At 47.8% G+C, this 19,944-nt stretch overlaps 1 protein-coding gene and 1 long non-coding RNA gene across 3 annotated transcripts in view; both read right to left on the minus strand.

Moving 5' to 3' along the window:
* Positions 1 to 1,146: 1,146 nt before the first annotated feature.
* LOC137141562 (uncharacterized) lies at positions 1,147 to 7,679 on the minus strand. 2 transcript variants are annotated; one of them, XR_010916669.1, is made up of 4 exons: positions 7,406 to 7,679; positions 6,382 to 6,538; positions 2,671 to 2,750; positions 1,147 to 1,363 (listed from the first exon to the last, which is right to left on the minus strand). It is a non-coding gene; the product is annotated as an uncharacterized lncRNA (long non-coding RNA). The 2 variants fall into 2 exon arrangements; XR_010916668.1 differs by having other exon boundaries at positions 6,382 to 6,541.
* Positions 7,680 to 15,411: 7,732 nt separating this feature from the next.
* The window catches only part of MYL3 (myosin light chain 3), a 46,421-nt gene continuing 41,888 nt past the window's right edge, over positions 15,412 to 19,944 (minus strand). The window contains exons 5-7 of the mRNA XM_067530432.1: positions 19,703 to 19,780; positions 19,228 to 19,263; positions 15,412 to 16,233 (exon numbers count right to left, since the gene is read on the minus strand). Coding sequence (XP_067386533.1) covers positions 19,235 to 19,263; positions 19,703 to 19,780 — 107 coding nt within the window. The 3' untranslated portion in view covers positions 15,412 to 16,233; positions 19,228 to 19,234. The remainder of the gene's footprint in view (positions 16,234 to 19,227; positions 19,264 to 19,702; positions 19,781 to 19,944) is intronic.

Here is a 19,944-nt window from a genome sequence, read left to right on the forward strand (position 1 = left end):
GTTTTTGCACTTCTCACAGTTTATACAGGCCTGGGCATCCCAGAGGGCACTGTGTGCCTGCCATGGGAAGCATCACTTGGCATGATTCAATCCATGTTGTGAGGCACCGTCAGCAGCCTACAGCGATTTGATGTAGAGAGAAGCAGCACAGCCCAAACCAAGGGTGTAGCTAGTGAACAAGGACTGGGACTCAGGTGGCCCTGCTTCAATTTCTGGCTCTGCTACTGAGTGACCGGGAGCACTTCTCTCCCCATGCATCAGTTTCCCAAGCTATAAAATGACACTGATCTGCTTAGTCAAGCACTTTGAGATCTACGGATGAAAAGCACCACACACGAGCAATTATGGTTCATTTTTATATCTTCAGCAACATGATCTGGCAAAATGTCCATGTTGTTAACCCGGGAGGGCACGTATTAGACACGGGCTGAGCTCAGTAGGGGTGTAGGGTGGAAATCTAATTTAGAGACTTTGCCCTATAGGTTTTTTAAGCAGTCGTTTGGCCGGATCTTGTCAGATGCTGAAATGTTGAGTGGGAGAATGCTCAGGATGGGTTGGAATGACAGGAGAGACGAGTCAGAGATTTGAGTGCAGTGACCTAACCAGCTCTCAGCTTGGTGTTTTCTTTCATGTCATCTCTTATTCCACCAACGACCTCTTCATTTTATTGTGCCATATTAAACTCCAGTCCACTCTTCAGCATCCCACCTTCCCACGCAGTTCTTTGCAAAGCCGTGCAATGCCAGTTGTGTTGGAACACCTATCATCCCTGACTTACGAGCTGTGACATGCTATGGACTTGTCCATACAAGACAATTGTGCCCATTAAACTTAAGGTATGATCGTAAACTGATGTAGTTAAACCAGTGCAAAAAGCTGTGTGGACGTTCGTATTTTGGTTTGAAACAGGATTATTTCTATTTAGTTTAAATCAACAAGAAACAGTTTTAAGCTAAACCCAAATAAGCCAACCAAAATCAGTATATCCACCCTTCTTCAATGAAATCTGTTTTAAAATGATTTAACTTCTGTGTGTAGATGAGGCCTGTAAATAATGACATAGGAAAAAACAACGTGAAAAGTTTGCACAAAAAACCCAATGTTTTTTAGTTTGCAAAGTCAAACGTTTATGATTTAGCAAAAACTCACATTAAGATTGCCTGGGTAACCTTAACTCTGCCTCCTGGTGGATCTCCTTTATGACACAGTCTTAGACATGATCACATACCACAGCATTTGTTTCATGGTGGTTGGCAGGGATTAGCCCTGAAAGAAGAGAGGTGCCTTTTGCTGTCCCTGCTCTGATTTAGTTGAGTTCAAAGTTGTCTTCATACTGCTCCAGGAGATTGGTAGAAGGATATTCCTAAACGACAAAGGGTAGAATTTTCCAAAGTTTCTATTAAAGTCAGTGAGTATTGTCAGAGACCTCAGCAAGAGCAGGACTGGGTCCTTTGTGACAATAAATAAACAGAGCTGTGCTAACCACCAGCAGGTGGTGAAATGAGCTGTTCTGAGAGAGAGCCTGGCCTCTGTCAGAAGCCAATATAACTATATTTAGCCCTTAATGACAACTGCACATTGAGACCTGGGCAAAAAAAACGAGACACCCTAAAAGAATATGTGGGGGGGGGGACTGGAAGGTCTTGGGGGTGAATTTATTGCTGTGGATCGTTGAAGCAGCAGCCAAATGCCCATATTTCAGTCATTATCAGTTCTGACCACCTGCATCAGACAGCTGGGTGGATTAAGCCTTAGGTTTTGTTCCTGCTGGCAGGTTTTGTGCGTAAGGTCTTTTTTGCTGGGTGGACAGGTGCTTGTGTCATAAAACGCGTGAAGACTGGCAGGAGACTGTCAGGACAAAGTGTCACATGCTTGATCCGTGAACAATGTACTCCTAAAAGCTAAAATTATCAGCGGGAGCAACGGATGGCTCCGACCCCGCTGCAGCGCAGGGAGACAGACAGCAAGGCTGGGATAGAGAAGTGGGAAGGTGAGAGGGGGTGGAGATCAGTATGTATTCATGGCTTCTAAGGCAACGGAACAGGAATGAATCAGTCTTCACAGGCATGGGAGCACAGGGCCAGACCCCACTTAGTTGACAGTGGTAAGAGCTGAGGAAACACCCCCTGATGGAAAGCCACCAAAGATGAAAACTGGGAAAAGGGTATGGTTAGCTAGTTAGGGTGAGGAAGAGGGGAGCTGGTGTCCACATCCCAAACTCCCTACGAGTCCTTCATCAAGAAACTTCTAAAGTCCCCAGTGAAACCACCTCAGGGGTCTCCCATTCTGTGGTTGCTCTGCCTTGTCTCAAACAAAAGCAAACAGTTTGTGTCGTTAGGTTATAAACAGAGTGGGCTCTGCTGTGTGTGGGATGTTAACTTCTTATCGTGGGCCAGTATCCAGGGGACTGAAGAAGGAGCCAGGATACCTGGGTTCTATTCCTTGGTCTGCCAATGACCTGCTGCAAAACCCTTGAGCAAGTCACTTGAGACCATCCCATCCCACTCTTTGTCTAGTTAGAGGGGAAGTTTTGGGGGGCTAGGACTCTCTCTTAATGTCTCCACTCCAAGCTGGGGGTGTAATTCCCAGCTTGAGGAGATATACCTGTGCTAGCTCTGGCTCTCACGTCTTCCCACAATTGCTACTGATACAGAAATTTCCCTGGATTACCTGAAGCCTCCGTTCTCCAGATACAGCCAGTGTCCCCAGTGCTAGCTGGAGAAGCCAGATGCTGCAGCATATTAAAAGTGCTGCAGAAAAAAAAACAGAATTAATGCTTTCAGCTACAAAACCAAAAGAATCTGTGCTTATGAACTAGCTGTTCTCTGGGTTCTTTCTCTTCACCACAGAAAAATTACCACCAGAGAGTTTACGACTCATTTAACACATAACAGACGGGAGAACTCAAGACAAACATGGCATATTTGTGCAACTACTGCTGAACTCGGCTGAAGTCACTGCGAGGCAGTCAGAAGAGCAGTTAGTTTGGAAGTGAACTTTCTTTTATCCTCACTAGCAGATGTAAGCACACACGGGGACACACACGAAGGAGCTATTTGAAAAAACCAGGAAAGCTATTTTGTGAAAAACTTCAGAATTTCACAGTTGTTTCCATTTGCAGAGTTCAATATGGACCCATTTCCATTTTTTCTTGCATTTTTTTGTATGTGCAGCTGACTTTTAATGCTACCTAGCTCTTTTCTAGCACTTTTCATCAGTTGATCTGAAAGCACTCTACAAAGGTCAGTAATCATTAGCCCCGTTTTACAACTGGGGAAACTGAGGCACAGAGCAGGGAACGTGACTTGCCTAAATTCACCCAAAATGTCAGTGGTAGAGTTGGGAACAGAATCTAGATCACCTAAGGCCAATCCCTCTGCCCTATCCACTAAGCCATGCTCAAAATCATTACCAAAACTTTTTCTAAACTGTTATTACACAAAACATGATTATTTTTGCTGTTGCCTTGTCCTTCTCATTGTATCTCCCATTTGTTTATTGTGTCCACCTGCTGCCTCTCATCATATGCTTAGATTGTAAGATTTTGGGGTGGGGACTGTCTTTTTTATTAGGTGTCTGTACCTCACCTAGCACAATGCAGGCCTGAGCCCTAACTGGGGCCTGTAACTGCTGCTACAAGACGAATAAATAAATACTAAAGTGTGTTGTGTCTTTCGCTCTTTATCCAACACACTTAATATAAAGGCACAGGCACAGTGCGGTCAAGATACCTGTTCACTAACTATACGCACATGCCAGGCCTACCTCCATATTTACACGGCTGTTCTGGCGGCTTTCAAAATATAGACCAGAGATTACCACTAAAGGGCCCACTAACGATCTAAAGGGGTTCTACCCTATTCCTATATGCTACAAGAGACTTGTTTCATGAGCAATCATTGCTACAGCAGTTGCAGGAAAGAGAACTTTATCAAGCATGGTGAGAGGCCAGTGTTACACACTAGAGTTTGGAGGTTAGCAGCTAAATCTCTGCTTGAGTTCTTGAGCCCAGAGGGTCTGTCTACACTTCAGTGTAAGCCCAGGGTTAGCAGAACTCGAGTTAGACGCCCCTGGGTTTGTTAAACTTGGGCTTGAGCATCTACGCCCATTTGTAACCCCAGGTTAGTAATTGTTGAATCTTGGGTCCCAACCTGGGGTTCCAGTGTCTACACTGCATTATGCGGGTCTGAGTCCAACTCCCATATCCCAGACTTCCTAGCACCAGTCCAAAATGTGGTCACTTTAGCTCTTTGTTCGTGATGCACTGTGGGAAAACTGGACTGTCCACCAACATTAACTGTCTAGAGGACAAAGAAAGTCAGTCCGGGGGATTGTGGGATAATTTTGCAGACTCCCAGAACACAAATCCAGTGAGGCTTGGACCTTCAACCCCTGTACGGTCCTGGGACCATGGGGGGTCAGAGCCCTGGCTTAGTGCGATTTGTCTGAAGGTGGAAAGAGGGTTAGGCTTGCCCCTGAGTTCGAAATCAAGGATTACATGGCAGTGTAGAGATACCCTTCGTATCACACCAAACTAGGTCCCGCCTGAAACCTGACCCGCTTTCTCCAGTTCTACTCATCATACTACAGTGCTTCGTCAATGTACGTTTTAAAGTTTATTTAGTAAAGTCGAGCACTATTGAAGGGACCTCCCAGTTCGTGTTATTTGCATTATGGTAATCAAGTCTCCCTTGTGCTCAGTGCTATACAGACCCAGTGCAAGAAGTCAGTTCCTGCTCCAGAGGATTTAGGAACGGATCCGCAAAGGTATTTAGGTGCCTAACTCCCTTTGATTTCTTTGGGGGTTAGGCAGCTAAATATCTTTTAGGGTCTGGCCTTATCATCCCAGCATAAGAGGAGAGATGCCAGGGGGATGCACCAAACTGGTGGGGGTGCACAAGGGAAACAATGATGAGAAGGCCCTGGGAAAATCATGGATTGCTTTTTTGTTTGTTTGTTTTAAATGCCTGGCAGTGTCCTGGCTAAAAGTTTGGATTTCACAGGATAGGCACAGCTGCTGAGTCCTCCCCGTCCTCTGAACTCCGGGTGATTCTTTGCAACAGCCAGGAGGTGGAAGCAGGCATCCCAGCTTCTGCCTTCCTACTGAGGCTGCAGTTGCTCATGGGGGATTATTGGGCCGGCCTGGTCCCATCCAGGAGTATATTGAGGGCTGGTCCTATCCCAGGTGGCGAAACCCACCTGGATGAGCGGCAAGAAACAGCTCAGTATGTCAACCCCTCCAGCCCAGCCCAGCCCAGCCCAGCTCAGCCATGGGATCTGGACTCGCTCCACACTCAGATGGGAGGCCCGGCTCACCTCAGGGGAGACCCGGCTGGTGAGGTGCTGAGACTGGGATCCATCTGGCCACCCCACCCCCCTTTGCTGGGGCGGGGCCCCCCCTCGCACAGCTGCAGGTGTGCCAAGATGTGGCGGCGCTGACTGCAGGGGTGGGATGGATCCTGGTTTCTGAGCTCTCTGATAGCTGGTTCTGTGGTGTCAGCACCACCCCCCCTTTCCCTGCCAGCCAGCCAGGAAGCGGCAGCCTGGGCCCAGAGCTGAGCACGGAGATAGCTGGCCCGGCTCAGCTGGTGACCCGTAGTTCATCTATGCGCTCGAGCTGGTTCTTGCTGACATGCAAGTGGCCTTTGTCACCCTGGCTATTGATGAGACCCACCTCGCTCTCCCCCAGGATAGGACCAGCAGAGGTGGGATAGGACCACTTCCCCCTCCCTCTCTGGGAAGGAATCAGCCTGCTAACCCCCCACGAGCAGCCGTGGCCTCGGCAAGGAAGCAGAAGCAAAGATTCCTGCTCTCTCCAGCTGGAAAAATCACGATACCGGACGAATTTCACAATTTCCAGCCAGTCAGTGAAATCCCATTTTCTCAGGGCCTTGGTTGTGAGCCACCGGAGACTCCTGAGCCCTGCGAACCAGCCACCTGCTCATCGTCAACTGTTTCACAGGCCACACGGCAAGTCGGCGGGGGAGGCGCACGGAGCGTGGCCCAGCAGGCTGGCTCCATCCCCCTCGCACCCCCCGCAGGGAGGGCTGTGATGCCGAAAACGGCTGCTCTCCGGTGCAATTACAGCGAAAGCAGCAGAGGTCAGCGGGCTCAAGCGCCTCCGACACCTAACGTCTGGCACTAGAAAAATCAGCAGAGAAGGCGGTGGCCCAGACGGTCAGGCCATTAGCAGCTTAACCACAGCAGATGTAAAGCCACCAGCTACACTCCCAAGTCTCCCAGCGAGCCAGATGCTCCTGCTATAAAAAGATCTGCTAGAAACTTGGCATGCCTCCTGGCCCCAGTTTAGAAAAGCAAAAGCAGCAGGGTTGGTGGGGGATGGGGGGGGGGGGAACGTTTGTTTATTCTCGTTGAACTTACGAGTGAATCTTGCGCTTGCGAAAGCCAACTGCTGTAACAGCACGTCCCGGGACAAGCCGAGCACGGCCTGAATGGCAGGCAAATTTCCAGCCGTCTCCCACGCAGCCGCCTCAGCGCAGCACCTCCTGCTGTTCCAGTCCTGTTCCCACACACGGCTCTGCTGATGCACATCACCCGGAACAGGGAGGGCTGTTTGGGTCTTGCCACCTCACCCTGCCCTGCCAATTCACCTCCACCCCCCACCTCATACCCGCTGAGAGTCCCACCCGAGGACCCTATATCTGCCCCCTTCTGGGCACCCACTTGTGGCCCAGGGCGGCCCTGCAGCACCCGGCCTCAGTTCCCTCTGGAGCTCCACAAAGGCTTGTGGGTGGGACTTGTCGGCGCCTAGAAAATTACAGGGACGCACTGCGACCCACGGAGCCGGCGTGCGGCCCCTCGGCTGCTTGTACAATGCAAGGAGAGAGACCAGACGCCTCAGAAGGCAACCCATAAAGCCGGCAGAGGAGGCACCTAAGCTAGCCAATGGGAAAAGCCCACCAGTGGGGTGCATCCCAAGCCCCACTCCTCTCTTGGGGCTCAGCACCTAAGTCCGGACTGCTGGGGGGTGCCTTGCTCCGCTTGTGATCCACAAGCCAGGGGGAAGAGGGGCGTTCAGGGCCCAATCCGGTCGGCACGTTCAGAGGGCGCCCACCCAGTCGGGCCCTGGAGAGTTCTCACAAAGCAGCTGGGGGATGGCCCCACTTGCCCAGTGGTTCGGGGATGTAAGTGGGGGGGATGGCTATAGCCCAGGTCAAAGCCTGCAGCTCCCTGCTGAAGAACCGCGATTTGAGCAGCGCGGTGAGACTGCTCCAGTGAGTTACTAACCACAAGGCTCTAGAGTCATTCTAACTCCTTCTCTGGCCCAATGAATATTTAATTATTCAGGTACTTAATTAAAAATAAAGCAGCTTCGGTAGGAGAGATGCCGGGAGCCTCCTCACCTATCCCCATGGGAGACTAGCCCAGTGGTTAGAGCACATACCTAGGCAGTGGTAAATCCCAGGTCAAATCTTTTCTCCCCCGGAGGTAGAGGAGGTACTCGAAGGCAGGGGGTTCTCCCAGCTTCTCTGGGCTGTGAATCGCTCAGGCGGGAAAGAGGCAGCAGTGCACATGCCCGGAGGCAGACACGGAGGCATCCAGGGAACTTGCACTGCAAAAACGTAGGCACCAAGTGAGGTTACGGGGCTGCACTCTAGCATGCGGCAGAAGTTTTGTAGAGCCTAAAACTGGGCCTCAGTGAGATTGAGGCACCTATGTCTAGGGTTTACCACTCCTTGTGGGTCCCACCCTATGTGCCCAACATCAACACCCCTTCTCGGGGGCTGGTTTAGTCACCCTAAAATTCAGAATAGACACAGAAGAGTCTCCGTGAGCAGCCGCTCCCAGGCCAGTCTCCCCAGAGTCTCTCCCTGCTCTTTATCTCTGCAGGATCCCCCACACTTTGCCCCCTGGAGTCTTCCACAGGCTCACGGCAGCCAAGTGACCCTCCCGGTCCAAACCCTTTGGCCAGTGAAGGGTCTCCTGCAGGGACCTCCTGAGCACAACAGCTTCAGCCACAGCTTCTTTTCTCTCTCTCTGTTTTCTGGCCCCTTCTAGATACCAGCTGTCTCCTGTCAGGCCCCATTAAAAGGCTGTTAACGAGTCACAGTTGGCTGGACTCTGGCCCGGTTGAAGGCCCCAACTGTTCCTAATCAGCAAGGCTCCTTGGTAGACCAGTCCTGGACTCTCACCCAGCTCTGTCTCCGACCCTCGGTCCTCTCCTGCAATGTTACCTGCACCCGGGGTTTTATCGTGAGACTCCTGATATTTGGGGTTCTCTTTAAAGTCCCAGTTCCTGGAGTCAGGTGATCAGGAAAGACTCTCAGCTTTCATTGTGTGTGTGTGTATAATAAGTTTGGTGGGGGAATAAATCTTGGATATGAGTTCCCTCGTAAGCTTCAAACACCCCCAGGCAAATACAACAGCCACATTTTACTTATATTTAAATCTCGTGGTTTTTTTAAACTGCTCTCGGAATTTTTGGAGGCCTGGGCTGGCTCATGGGTTTTGAGCAACGCCTGGGGGGAGGGTTGGCAATACTGCACCTGTGATGCTGCCCTGTTACTCTAGTGTCTCCACACAAAAGTTGCCCCTCTGATCTGACTTGCTTTAGGCCCCAGGGATGTTGCTACGGAGACCTGGCCCTTTCCCTGGCTGCAAACACCAGGGGTTAGCTCAGGCCCCTGAACTATTCAGCCACCAGCAGTTGCTGGAAGTGTCTGTTTCCTCCTGCTGCCTGTGCAGGCTGGGTCACAGGGGTCAAGGTGTCAAGGAATTACCAGACCCCAAATAGAGGACTCCCATATTGTGTGGATAAAGGGCCCACCTGCCCAAGACAGGAGACAGGCTGACCCGTGAGAACCAGAGAGTGAGCATCAGTGCTGTGGAGTCAAGAGGGTGGAGGGGTTCAGGCAGCCAGACAGCCCTTTTCCAACAGAGGGAGCGAGGTTCGAGGGGACTGATGTGGGGCAGGTGGAAGAATTGGGGTGGGATGGTCTGAGCAGCGTGACGTGGTCGAGCGGGTTTGGGGATGGGGAAGAGGGGAAGTCATGGCTGATCCTCAGGGCTGTGAATCTTACCTGCATGTTAAGACCCACCATACCCAAGTGTCATGCGATCGACCCATCCATCAATTGCACCAGGATGCTTTGGGTCTCATGCGAAACCTGGGATGAACTTCCCGGGATACTTTCTACCTCATTTGTCCTGCTCCAGAACATGGAGGAGAGGGAACCCCTTTAATAAAATCCCCCACCCCAGACAGCAGTCAGTGGCAATCTGGGGCCTCTTTGAAATGCCTGAACTACAAGCTCTGTCAAGGTGGCCCCCTATCCTGTCCAGCATGTGTACTCTGTAATGTTCCTTCCACGCTGAAGCATGCACCTAACTCCTGGAAGAAGCAGAGAGCATTCCTGACTGCCACTTCTAATGCTGCCTTCTGCCTGCTGCAGGAAGAAACGTCTCCTGAGCTTCCTTCATGAGGAGCCCCGCTTGTCCTCTTGGTTTTTCCGCCTGTTACCCTCATAGGGTACTCTACACTTAGAGTACAGACAGCTAGCGTGGGCAACATCAGGGCAGAGAATAAGGCACAGCTTAGGCTGGTAGAGCAGTGTGCCTGTACTCCTGAACCCACAGGGTATATTCCCTATCTGTGGTTTCTACACGTCCAAGCAGTGCCTTTCACATCTATACTCTGTTTCTAGCCCCGTGTAATGTCCTGCTGCCACCCCCATTCCCACCCCACTCCAGCCTCCCACTGGAGCCTTTTCCTCACCACCGTGAAAGTCTCCGGCAGCAGGGAAAAGTTGCAGCCATGGGGAAATGCACTGGCAGTGGGGAGCTGCCGGAGCTTTTCCCCACTGCCTCACTGCTGCCCGAGCCTTTCACTGCCGTGACAAGTGTGGACACAGCCTGTCTTTCACGGTGGTGTGCAGCTACACGTGGAGTGCCGCTGGAAGTATAGACATACACCCTGCCAGCTGCGTGCTCCATTGTTTAATCAGAGCTGGGGTCTAGTTGACAAAAGCTGCTCCACGTGTCACACTACATGATAAATAGGCGTGGCGGACTCCAATTTTTATTTTTTTATTTTTGTAATTCCGATGGCTAACACCGATGTTCATTTTTAAGCATTTTTTAAAAGATTTTTTAATCAATTTAAATTTTCACAGTTTCAGGACAGCAGGACATCATGACAGTAGACACTGAGATTCAAAAAGTCCAAGCTACCTAAATGGCCCCCCTGTACATCCCGCCCCCCCACTCCAGCTCTGCTAATCCTGGAATTGTGACATGTTTTATACACATTAAGGAGGACTCTAGTAAGTTTGCAGTCAGTATTTTTCGTACTTTGTCCATCTGTACATTTCAATAATCAATGGAAATATTTTTTCATCAGTTTGTGTGCATACGGTGAAAGTGACATTTATGGACAAAAACCTAGACTTTCCAGCCCAAAGATAAGACATGGGGAGCTGTTACTCCACAGCTTCTGGCTTTGATAATGTGTAGGGAGCTGACAGAAAGGCAGAACCTTTTTCTTGCTATAAACATGCCACTGAAAAGTATCTGCATTTTGCTGGGCCGGGTACTACGCTGGAATCAATCTCGGTGAAGGGAGAAGCATCGCGTGGCAAGCTTCATGTGGCTGAAAGCTAGTGGTGCCAGGATCACTGGGAAGAGCAATAATAAAATGGGCAGAGCCATTTCATCTCACCTTGACACATGCTCTGTGATTAAAGAACCAGTGAGGTAATATCTTTTATTGGACCAGTTTCTGGTGGTGAGAGAGACAAGCTTTTGAGCCTATACAGAGCTCTTTGTTAGGTCTGTTTGAGTCACTTAATTTCTCTGTGACTCAGTTTCCACATTGGTAAAGTGTATATACTATTTTTCAACTTCATATGAATGCAATCAGGATAAACTGTAAATACTTGAGAGGTGCTTCTGGAATGTAAAGTGATAGGGATTAATCAAACTGACCTATCACCCACCCTTGTCTTTTTAGATTACAGCTGGGCAAAAACATTTATACTCATCTTTTTTCAGCAACAAATTGAAATGTTTCATTTTGACAGTTTCAAGAAAAAGCATTCGATTTTTCAGTGTGAACCAGCTTTTCATTTCAAAATTGCTTTACAAACACTCAAACACATTTTAAAATGCTCAGAAGAGGCATGAAATGTTTCATTTGACCCAAGATGATTTCCCACCCCCATTTTTTTTGATTCACCAACAACTTTTAGTAAATGTTAGTTTTTTTTCTTTCAATTGCTAACAAGCCAAAAAATCCATGATTTGCCCAGCTCTAATATAGACTTCAACGGTCTAGGGCAATGTCAGACACTTCCTACGTGTCTATGTCTACACTTAAAGCTTCACGTAGAGTACAGGAACCACTTGTGTAGCTACATATCACACTGAAGGGCAGGCTGCATCCACATGTATCACTGTGGTGTGTTGCTACAAATTGTAGTGAAAGGCTCTGGCACTTTGCTTTTGGTACCTGTCCTACTTGAATGTGCAGTGCCTGTACTCCACACACCGTCTAAGTGTAGACGTGTTGTGTTGAGCAGTGACTAGCACACCTGATCTTGGTAGGGGCGTCATATGGCAAGTGCTGTTACTATCGTATATTGAGGCTGAGTTCGTTTTTATTGATCTTTTGTGGCTGTTGGGGGCTGAGAACAATCTGGATGCTCCTCGGCAAACAGAGAAATCAAATCCTATCAAACAACTGGCTCAGAAGATTGGTCTGGCTGCTGGGAAACAGAAGTAGAAGCAACCGGGAAGCCTAGATTTTCCTGCTCATTTATGCTGAGGAGGGTTGGACTAGCAGGAGATGGAGTGTAAAAAAAAAACAAAACAAAAAAACCAACACCACATGTGAATGTGTGGGACGAAACACTGAGATTTTGCTTGTATTGTAACAAAGCCAGAGCTGCCCCAGATTTTGCCATCATCAGCTGTTCTACATACCTTGGTCATCAATGGGAGGTGCAGTCCAGGGCAAGAACACAAAACAAACAAAACAAACAGTCAATTTCCCCCCATTTCTGTTTTTTAATGTGAAAATTTTATCAAAATTTGCAGAACACTGACAAGCTGTATAATGAGTTAAAAAAAAAAGAAAAAGAGGAAAATCTTTTAAGAAAAATGTTATAAATTCCTTTCCACCCTGCCTTTGTGTGTGTGTGTGACTGCAATAATTCTAATTGTGGAACTCTTCAATAGTTCTGCTCTAGGCCTTATGTTTCAGTACCACTGGCCTAAGGGTGCATTAGTAGGAGCATTGCCAGCAGATCGAGGGAAGTGATTATTCCCCTCTGTTCGGCACTGGTGAGGCCACATTTGGAGTATCGTGTCCAGTTTTGGGCCCCCCACTACAAAAAGGATGTGGAGAAATTGGAGAGAGTCCAGCGGACAGCAGCAAAAATGATTAGGGGGCTGGGGCACATGTCTTATGCGGAGAGGCTGAGGGAACTAGGCTTGTCTAGTCTGCAGAAGAGAAGAATGAGGGGGGATTTGATAGCAGCCTTCAACTACCTGAAAGGGGTTTCCAGGGAGGATGGAGCTAGGCTGTTCTCAGTGGTGGCAGATGACAGAACAAGGAGCAATGGTCTCAAGTTGCAGTGGGGGAAGTCTAGGTTGGATATTAGGAAAAAGTTTTTCACTAGAAGGGTGGTGAAGCACTGGAATGGGTTACCTAGGGAGGTGGTGGAACCTTAGAGGTTTTTAAGGCCCGGCTTGACAAAGCCCTGGCTGGGATGATTTAGTTGGAGGTGGTCCTGCTTTGAGCAGGAGGTTGGACTAGATACCTCCTTAGGTCCCTTCCAACCTTAATCTTCTATGATTCTAAGGTGAATGTGGTACTCTACTAGGATTAACTGAGGTAGGGCTAGTGACCTGTGCAGAGGGCAGCAGGCTTACGTGAACATTTTTGCAAATATCCCAGGTATTCCATTCTGTACCAGGTACTGCCATCCACACCACGCAGGAGAACTCTTATTTTGTAGCCTAATTGAAGCTTAGAAAGATCATCTTGCTTTCTTCACCCCTCTAAGATACTTATATGGCCCCCATGCATTACCAAAGGAATGAAGCACCTCACAGTGTTGAACGTGTCTCTTCTCAAAACCATCCTGTGCGGTAGATGGGGAACTGAGACACAAAGAGGCCAAGGCCATGTCCGCACTACAAAGTTAAGTTGACCTAACTTACGTCAGCATACAGCCACCCTAGTAATTACATTGCTGGTGCATATCTTCACTTTGCTCCTTGTGTCGGCGGTACACGTCCTCCCCTGCTGTGCTTGCACCTATTGAACTGTTGATGTGGGGCATTGTGGGATGGCTTCTGAAAGCCAGCAAGAGCTGATGTAAGAATCATTGTGTCTACACTGCCACTGCGTTGATCTAACTGCATCGACACTGACTCCATGCCCCTCATGGAGAAGGAGTTATGAAGTCAGTGTAGTGGGTGAGTTATGTTGGAAATTTTAGTACACACTCTTCCATAGGGACATAAGCTGTCTTGCATGGACCTAACTCGGTAGTGACTTGGCCATAGTCACAGCAAGTCTTCCAGGTCTTCTAGATTGAGGCCCATCCTTTCTTGACTGTCATGGTGGAAGGAAGCTGAAAGGTACAGTTACATAGCCTGGCAGGCATGTTTGCACCATTCAGGTAACAACTGCAGGTAAAGTTGGTGCCTTGATCTTAATAATGTCTGTGATCTCTGCTTGTTTTGGAGGGACATGCTTTGACCGAACACACATCATCAACCTTAGAAGATCAGATTAAATGCACTGCAAGAGCTGTATGGGATGTTAATTCAGAGTCTGATCTTTATCTACGCAACGTCAAGTCATTGCTGCCAAAGTTCTGTCTCTATTACTTCCACATGGGTGCCAAGTATTTGCAAAATGTTTTATAGACAAAAATGAACAGCAGCTTTCATCATGGCCTAAATCAGTGGTTTTCAACTTCTCATCTGCAGACCCCTAAAAGATTTCAAACGGAGGTGTGGACCTGTAACAGATTGGGGTTGACCCTGGGTGTTAGTCTCTGAGGCCGGCCGGACAGCTTCACTGCCCAGCCTTCCAGGAGTAGAGGAACCCAGGCCCTCTGGTAGAGCAGGGCGACAACCAGTCTAGATCCCAAGCCACTGGGCAAGGCAGGGCAAATAAATAGTCTACAGCCCTGGCCCTCAGGCAGGGCAGGCAAAGAGTCAATAGTCCTGCCCTTCGGGCAGGGCGGGGCAGGCAAAGCAAGCCGGCGACAGTCTACTGAGGCTTTGCAGGCTGAGGAGTGGTCACCCTAGGGTAGGGAGTGGCCAGGTGGGAGGGGGATACAGGCCCACCCAACTCCACTGCAGCCCAGCCCAGGGCCTAATGGTGGCGGGGCATCCCGCCACTGGGTTAGCAGGGCTTCCGTCACAACTCGCTGACTATTGCCTGGCCTTGAACACAGCCGGCCTGCGGTTGGCTATCCCTGGCTACTTCCTCCACCCCCTGCCAGTCGTAGTCCGCCTCCTGGGGTAAATGGCAAGAGGCAGTCCCAGCAGGTCCTCAGTGATGCTGCCCAGTTGCCGGAGGCCGGTAGATCTGGCAGGCCCTCTAAGCTCCAGCTGGTAGATAGTTTGGGTGGCCCTTTAGCAGGCCTGGGGTCGGGCTCCAGTCCAAGTCCCAGGGGAAAGACATCCTTTTCCTCCAACAACTTCCCCCTGACTGAGCTGCAAGGCCTGGCTTTTATACTTCCCCTTCCTGTCCCGCCCCTGCACTTCTGGCTTGCAAGTGGTGCGGTATCCAGGGCCTGCCCACCAGGTGGCCTGCATCGGCTCCTCGGCGGGAGACCACACCGCGTCGCTAGGACTACAGGACCCCTTTGGCAATTTTAAACACAGTCTGCAGAAACCGCTGTTCAATAACAACAACCTTTTGTTAAAATCATTTTGTCTAGAAGGCATCTAAGTGATGTTTTGTTTCCCCTTGGAGAAAATGGCTGAATCTGATCTCTTAGAGTTGGGCCTCACCAGAATCTCAGCTCTAGATTCTGATCCAAGTTTGTAGCTTGAAACTGTACAAATGGGCTCAGTAGAGCCAGAGGTTTTAGAGCCAGATGGAACTGCTGTGATCATGGGGTCTTCTCTCCTGCATAAGACAGGCTGTAGAAATTCACACAGGGATTCCCGCAGTCGAGGGAACTAAGCTCTAAAATGCATGAACACAGAATCCAAAAGCCCTGACGTCAGATATGGAATGGAGCGCTCAAACCACCACATTATGGGTTGTTTAGGACCATAATTTTGTTTTGCCCCATCATAGAAATAAGAAATTCAGATCCCATTCTGCAGTTCACACTTTGTTCCTTGTTTGCTGCATTTTGTGTGTGTGTGTGTGTGTGTGTGTGTGTTAGAGAGGGGCCATAGCTAAAACCAAAGACACCCACATGAGAAAAGAATGTTTTAATGAGAAAAGCTACAATAACAATAGGCATGTGTATTAGAACATTCTCCAATCTGCACTGGGAGAGATGTTTCACTTACTCCACCGTTCAGGCAGTTGACCTGGGAAAGATCTTTCTTGACAAGGTAGACTTTGTGACACCCTTTAGCTGAGGCAAAAACAACTTAAAATGCACATACTACATGCCAAAAAAGGTGCGTTCTTAGGTTGAACCCAGAACTTGTTGTACCTTCTGTGTCTCAGAAGTTAGCGCATCAAGTTGATTTGTTTGTGCATTGGTGGTATTACGCATTTTCTTTGCCCACGTTTCCTTAAGGACCAATACACCCCTAGAGAATATTTCCTGTACACCAGAGATCTTTGCACTAATCAGTGTTAATTCCATCTATCCCACCCCACTTCTAGCTAACTTTGAAGCCTCAAATTCCTTCAGAAGCAACAAATGCAAAAAAGAGATGGATCCATTTGCGTTGGGGGAAAAAAAAATCTCTGCTAAATTTCAAATCTTCCAGTTCTTTTTGGTACAGAATAAGTGAAACATCCTTCCCCCTTAGCTAATACATATCAAGGCATGATTTTATCTCTGGTATTTAAGAGTGCCCAGATACTCATAATTCAGACCCCAGTTCCTTCTAATCTCCACATCCACCCATCCTCCCATGAAAAAAATAACATTTATCCAAATAACCTCAGGGCTGAGACATTTTGTAGCTTTGTAACAGGAATCTGGGCTGGAAAATGAAGAGACATTCCGTTACGTCAAAATCCAAGGCCAGCATTGGGGGTTTGTCGGAATCCGTCTTGTCCTAAAAATAAAGTTATTTTTAAGCATTAGGGGGAAAAACAGCAAAAAGCAAAGCCCAAACCAGCTCCAAATTTTCTCGGATCTGCACTCGGGTCATCAATAATGAAACATCGAGCTGATTTTCTCTCTCATATTATTATTTATATTACAGTAATGTCCAGAGATTGGGGTCCCATTGTGCTAGGCACTGTACAAAGTGAAAGACAGCACCTGCCCTGAACAACTTAGGGTGTTAAATAACAAACACAGACAAAGGATGGGGAAAAGGGAATAGAAGCACAAAGAGGCAAAGTGACTTTCCCAAGGTCATATGGCAACTCGGAGGCAGAGCCATGAACAGAATCGAATTTTTGTGAGTTATAGCCCAGTGTTCTATCCGCTCAACCATATCACCTCCCCTATCCAGTATCTTATATTGCACTCATCACTCGTATCTGACTGCAGTCTCCCATCCTGCCGAGAGCAGGATCAGCATCGCCTGTGGCCTGCCCCTTTTCTGAGTTAACAGAGTAAGAAGTGTAAAGAGCAGCAAATCTGGGAATGTTTCCCTACATCCATGCTGAACATGAAGCAACAAGAGCAGGCTGTGAGCCAGAAATGCACTTGGCCTGGAGATTTAAAAAATAAACTGAGGATTCATTAACAGAGGATGTAACAAATCAGAGTGTATTATCAAGAGTTTGCAGCAGACGGCTGGAGAGTAAGTGGAGGGATCAGCTTGTGGTTGAGAATAAAGATGCGAACAGGCAAACTAGTCACAATAACCAATTATCATAAATAAGAACACAGATGAGCTTAAGCTGCTACATTTGGATCCAGGTCCATGCTGTCTTTGGTGGTTGGGGATGTTCAGGCCTGATGCTTCGGTTTGACCCATTAAACGGAGCCGCACTCCTAATTCGGATGCAGATACAAAATCCCCACAAAGTTCAAATGGATTCAGATCCAGGGTTTGGAGTTGGCTTGTTATACGGTTATAGGTCTGGTGTAAATCTGGGCTCCAGATCTGAATTTTCCCAAAGCTGGGGCCGTATACGGGGCATTAGATTTGGGGCAATCTCTAAATACTAATCATGATGAATTAAGTTAGCTGTGGACACAGTCCATTCTGGACGTGGGCCAGTGAGCATTTGGGACATGCTGGCCATTAGCTAAAACAGTGTGTAGGTAGAGATGAGAGAGAAACGCGTGAAAGAAAGAGAACTGGATGGCGACAAGAAAACAGTTACTGTTTAAAGCCAGGTCACCATTCAGTGGCAAATTATATTTGGGAACAAAAGTACTGCAGACCTGGATTTGACTCCTACTCAAATAAACTCACTCCCTAGGGCTTCCATGAACTCAAAACCAAAAAGTCACTATTCTGCTGTCCTACCACTGTGGGCTGTGACAGTGTCAGATCTCACAAACTAAGGGAAGCTGGGCTTAGTCAGTGCATGAGTAGAAAAATAAATCAAAGCAGAAAAGAAAGGAACTGGCCCAAATCTCTTTCCCAATCTATCAGATCCTTTGCAAAATAAATGGGGTGGTTGGTTCTTAGGTCAAACTTTTCCCAGGGGCTGTAAAGATATAAATAAAATCGTGGTAGAAGACAGTCAGAAATGTCTAGCATACTTTCCAGGAAGAGATAAGAAAACCACGGGCAATAAATACTGGAAATGAAGTTCTGCCAGTTTGCAATGGAGAGACTGGTACCTAAGCTCTGTTGTAGTTTGGAAAGCACACTGTTGAATGGGAGGCCAAAGGTATTACGTGGAACAACTAAGGTCTTCATCTGGAAAACTGCGATAGCTGTCCATAAAGGTTGAGAATCAGTGTTGTGACTGGCCAGTAATGCTCCTGAGAATCTGGGGTTAGTGCCATAAGATTGAGTTACTTTTTTCTACCTAAACATCGTTTTTCTTTTACCTGGGACTTCCTACCCAGTCATATCAGTTTCTTCTCATCTTCCCTGCAGGAAAAGACTATGACAGCAGAGGCTTTCAATGATATATCTATATTTTCAAACGTGACCAGAGATTTTAGGGTCCTCGGTTTTCAGGTGTCCAAATACTTGTAAGAGGCCTGATTTTCAGAACATGCTGAGTACCTGCCCTCTGAAAGTGAAGTCCATTTAGGGCGTCTTATGTTGGACTATCAAAAATTTAAGCACCCCAAATCACTAGGAAGTTTTGAGAAGGCAGGTCACAGGGTCGATTCACTGTATTACCAGTGCAGTGTGGGAAATTATGTGTAACTCACTGGAACAGAAGTTCTCAGCTGAGTTCCTTCTACAGCCTGCTGAAAATGTTCATACCCAGTGACTAATTATTTGTACATCCCACAATGATGGATTTTCCAAGCTGAACTCAGAGATGTAGATAGATTGCCCCCAGCCCCCATCCATCCTTCACCCTCTTCTCAAAGACCTATATTATGGCAACTAGCAAGAGATAAGCCAAAATTAAGATAAGCCAAAATTTTATACCCCCAAAATTGGCAGGGTGGGTGATCAGACAAATCACCGATCAGTGTAATGGGGATAAATTGCTTCCAACCTCTTGTGCTGTAAACTTATCAGTTCAGGAACTGAAAATCTAGCCCTGAAAAATTTCATCTTGGCAATACCTTCACGCCCAAAAGTGCCGTTTTCCAGAACAGAGATGGAAATATCATCCCTGGACAAACTGAAAAGACACATAGCTTCAGATTTCATAGTGACCATTCAAAACAGTATTTGCCTCATGGCCTCTTGAATATGATCTGAAGGAGATAAATATCCCCATTATACCAACTGAACAATAGATATCAGCTCACAGTGGAGGGAGGGGTAATTGGTCAGGTGATTCTCCTCATTATCCGGGGCATCTTAGACAATGGCTTTGGAAACTTTGGAGAAAGAGGCTGAATTCCAGCTACATGTGACCCCACGCCCGCAAGATGAGGAGGAGATTGTAAAACCACAGAGGGAACTGAAAAATGATAGGCTTGAGGGGTGAAGAAGGAAGAGGCTCACCTAGAGTTCAGTTGGTCATGATGTGCTTCACGAAAGCTGGAATGAATAGAAAGAGAAGATCATTTAGCATCTGTTCCCTTAATTTCAGGAACATGATGACACATCAGTTCAGCACTTTTGTTATTCAGTTCCATTCCCCTCGCGTCGTTTTATATAATTAATGCAATCTAGCTTTGCAAATAAGCCGCCAGGTGCCATGGTGATAAGTTCTGTACAGCTCCTTAAGATAATATATACGGTATGTTCTAATGATCTGTCTAGCCCAGTATTGGAGTGGCCAGCACTAGCTTCTTCTGCAGAAGGTGCAAGGAACCTCACTGTGGACAATGGGCTTCAACTGGATCATGGCCCTGAAACTTCAGATCCAAATCAGAGCTTTGTGGTTCAGGCCCATCTTTGAGCCAAACTTTCACAGGCTGATTGAAACCAGACCTCCAAGCCTTGTGAAATTGATCCAACCCTAACCACCTCATACCTTCATAGTTGATACAACCATTGGCATCTTCCTGGCCAGCCATGAGCTTATCAACCTCTTCTTCAGTCAACCTCTCACCTGGACAGAAAAAACAAATTCCTGCTCAGTATTTAAGAGTGTCCGAACCATCACTTGGATAGTGGTCACCATCCAAAAACTACCTATATGATAACAGCACCGTCTTACGCGTCTTAGCGGCTATCTGTCTGTCTGTCTTCAAGTCATAGCTGCTGACTTGGCGT

Source organism: Emydura macquarii, unplaced genomic scaffold (genome assembly GCF_026122565.2).
Source record: "Emydura macquarii macquarii isolate MOO-44397 ecotype Brisbane River unplaced genomic scaffold, CSIRO-AGI_Emac_v2 contig_3080, whole genome shotgun sequence".
Lineage (NCBI taxonomy): Eukaryota > Metazoa > Chordata > Testudines > Chelidae > Emydura > Emydura macquarii.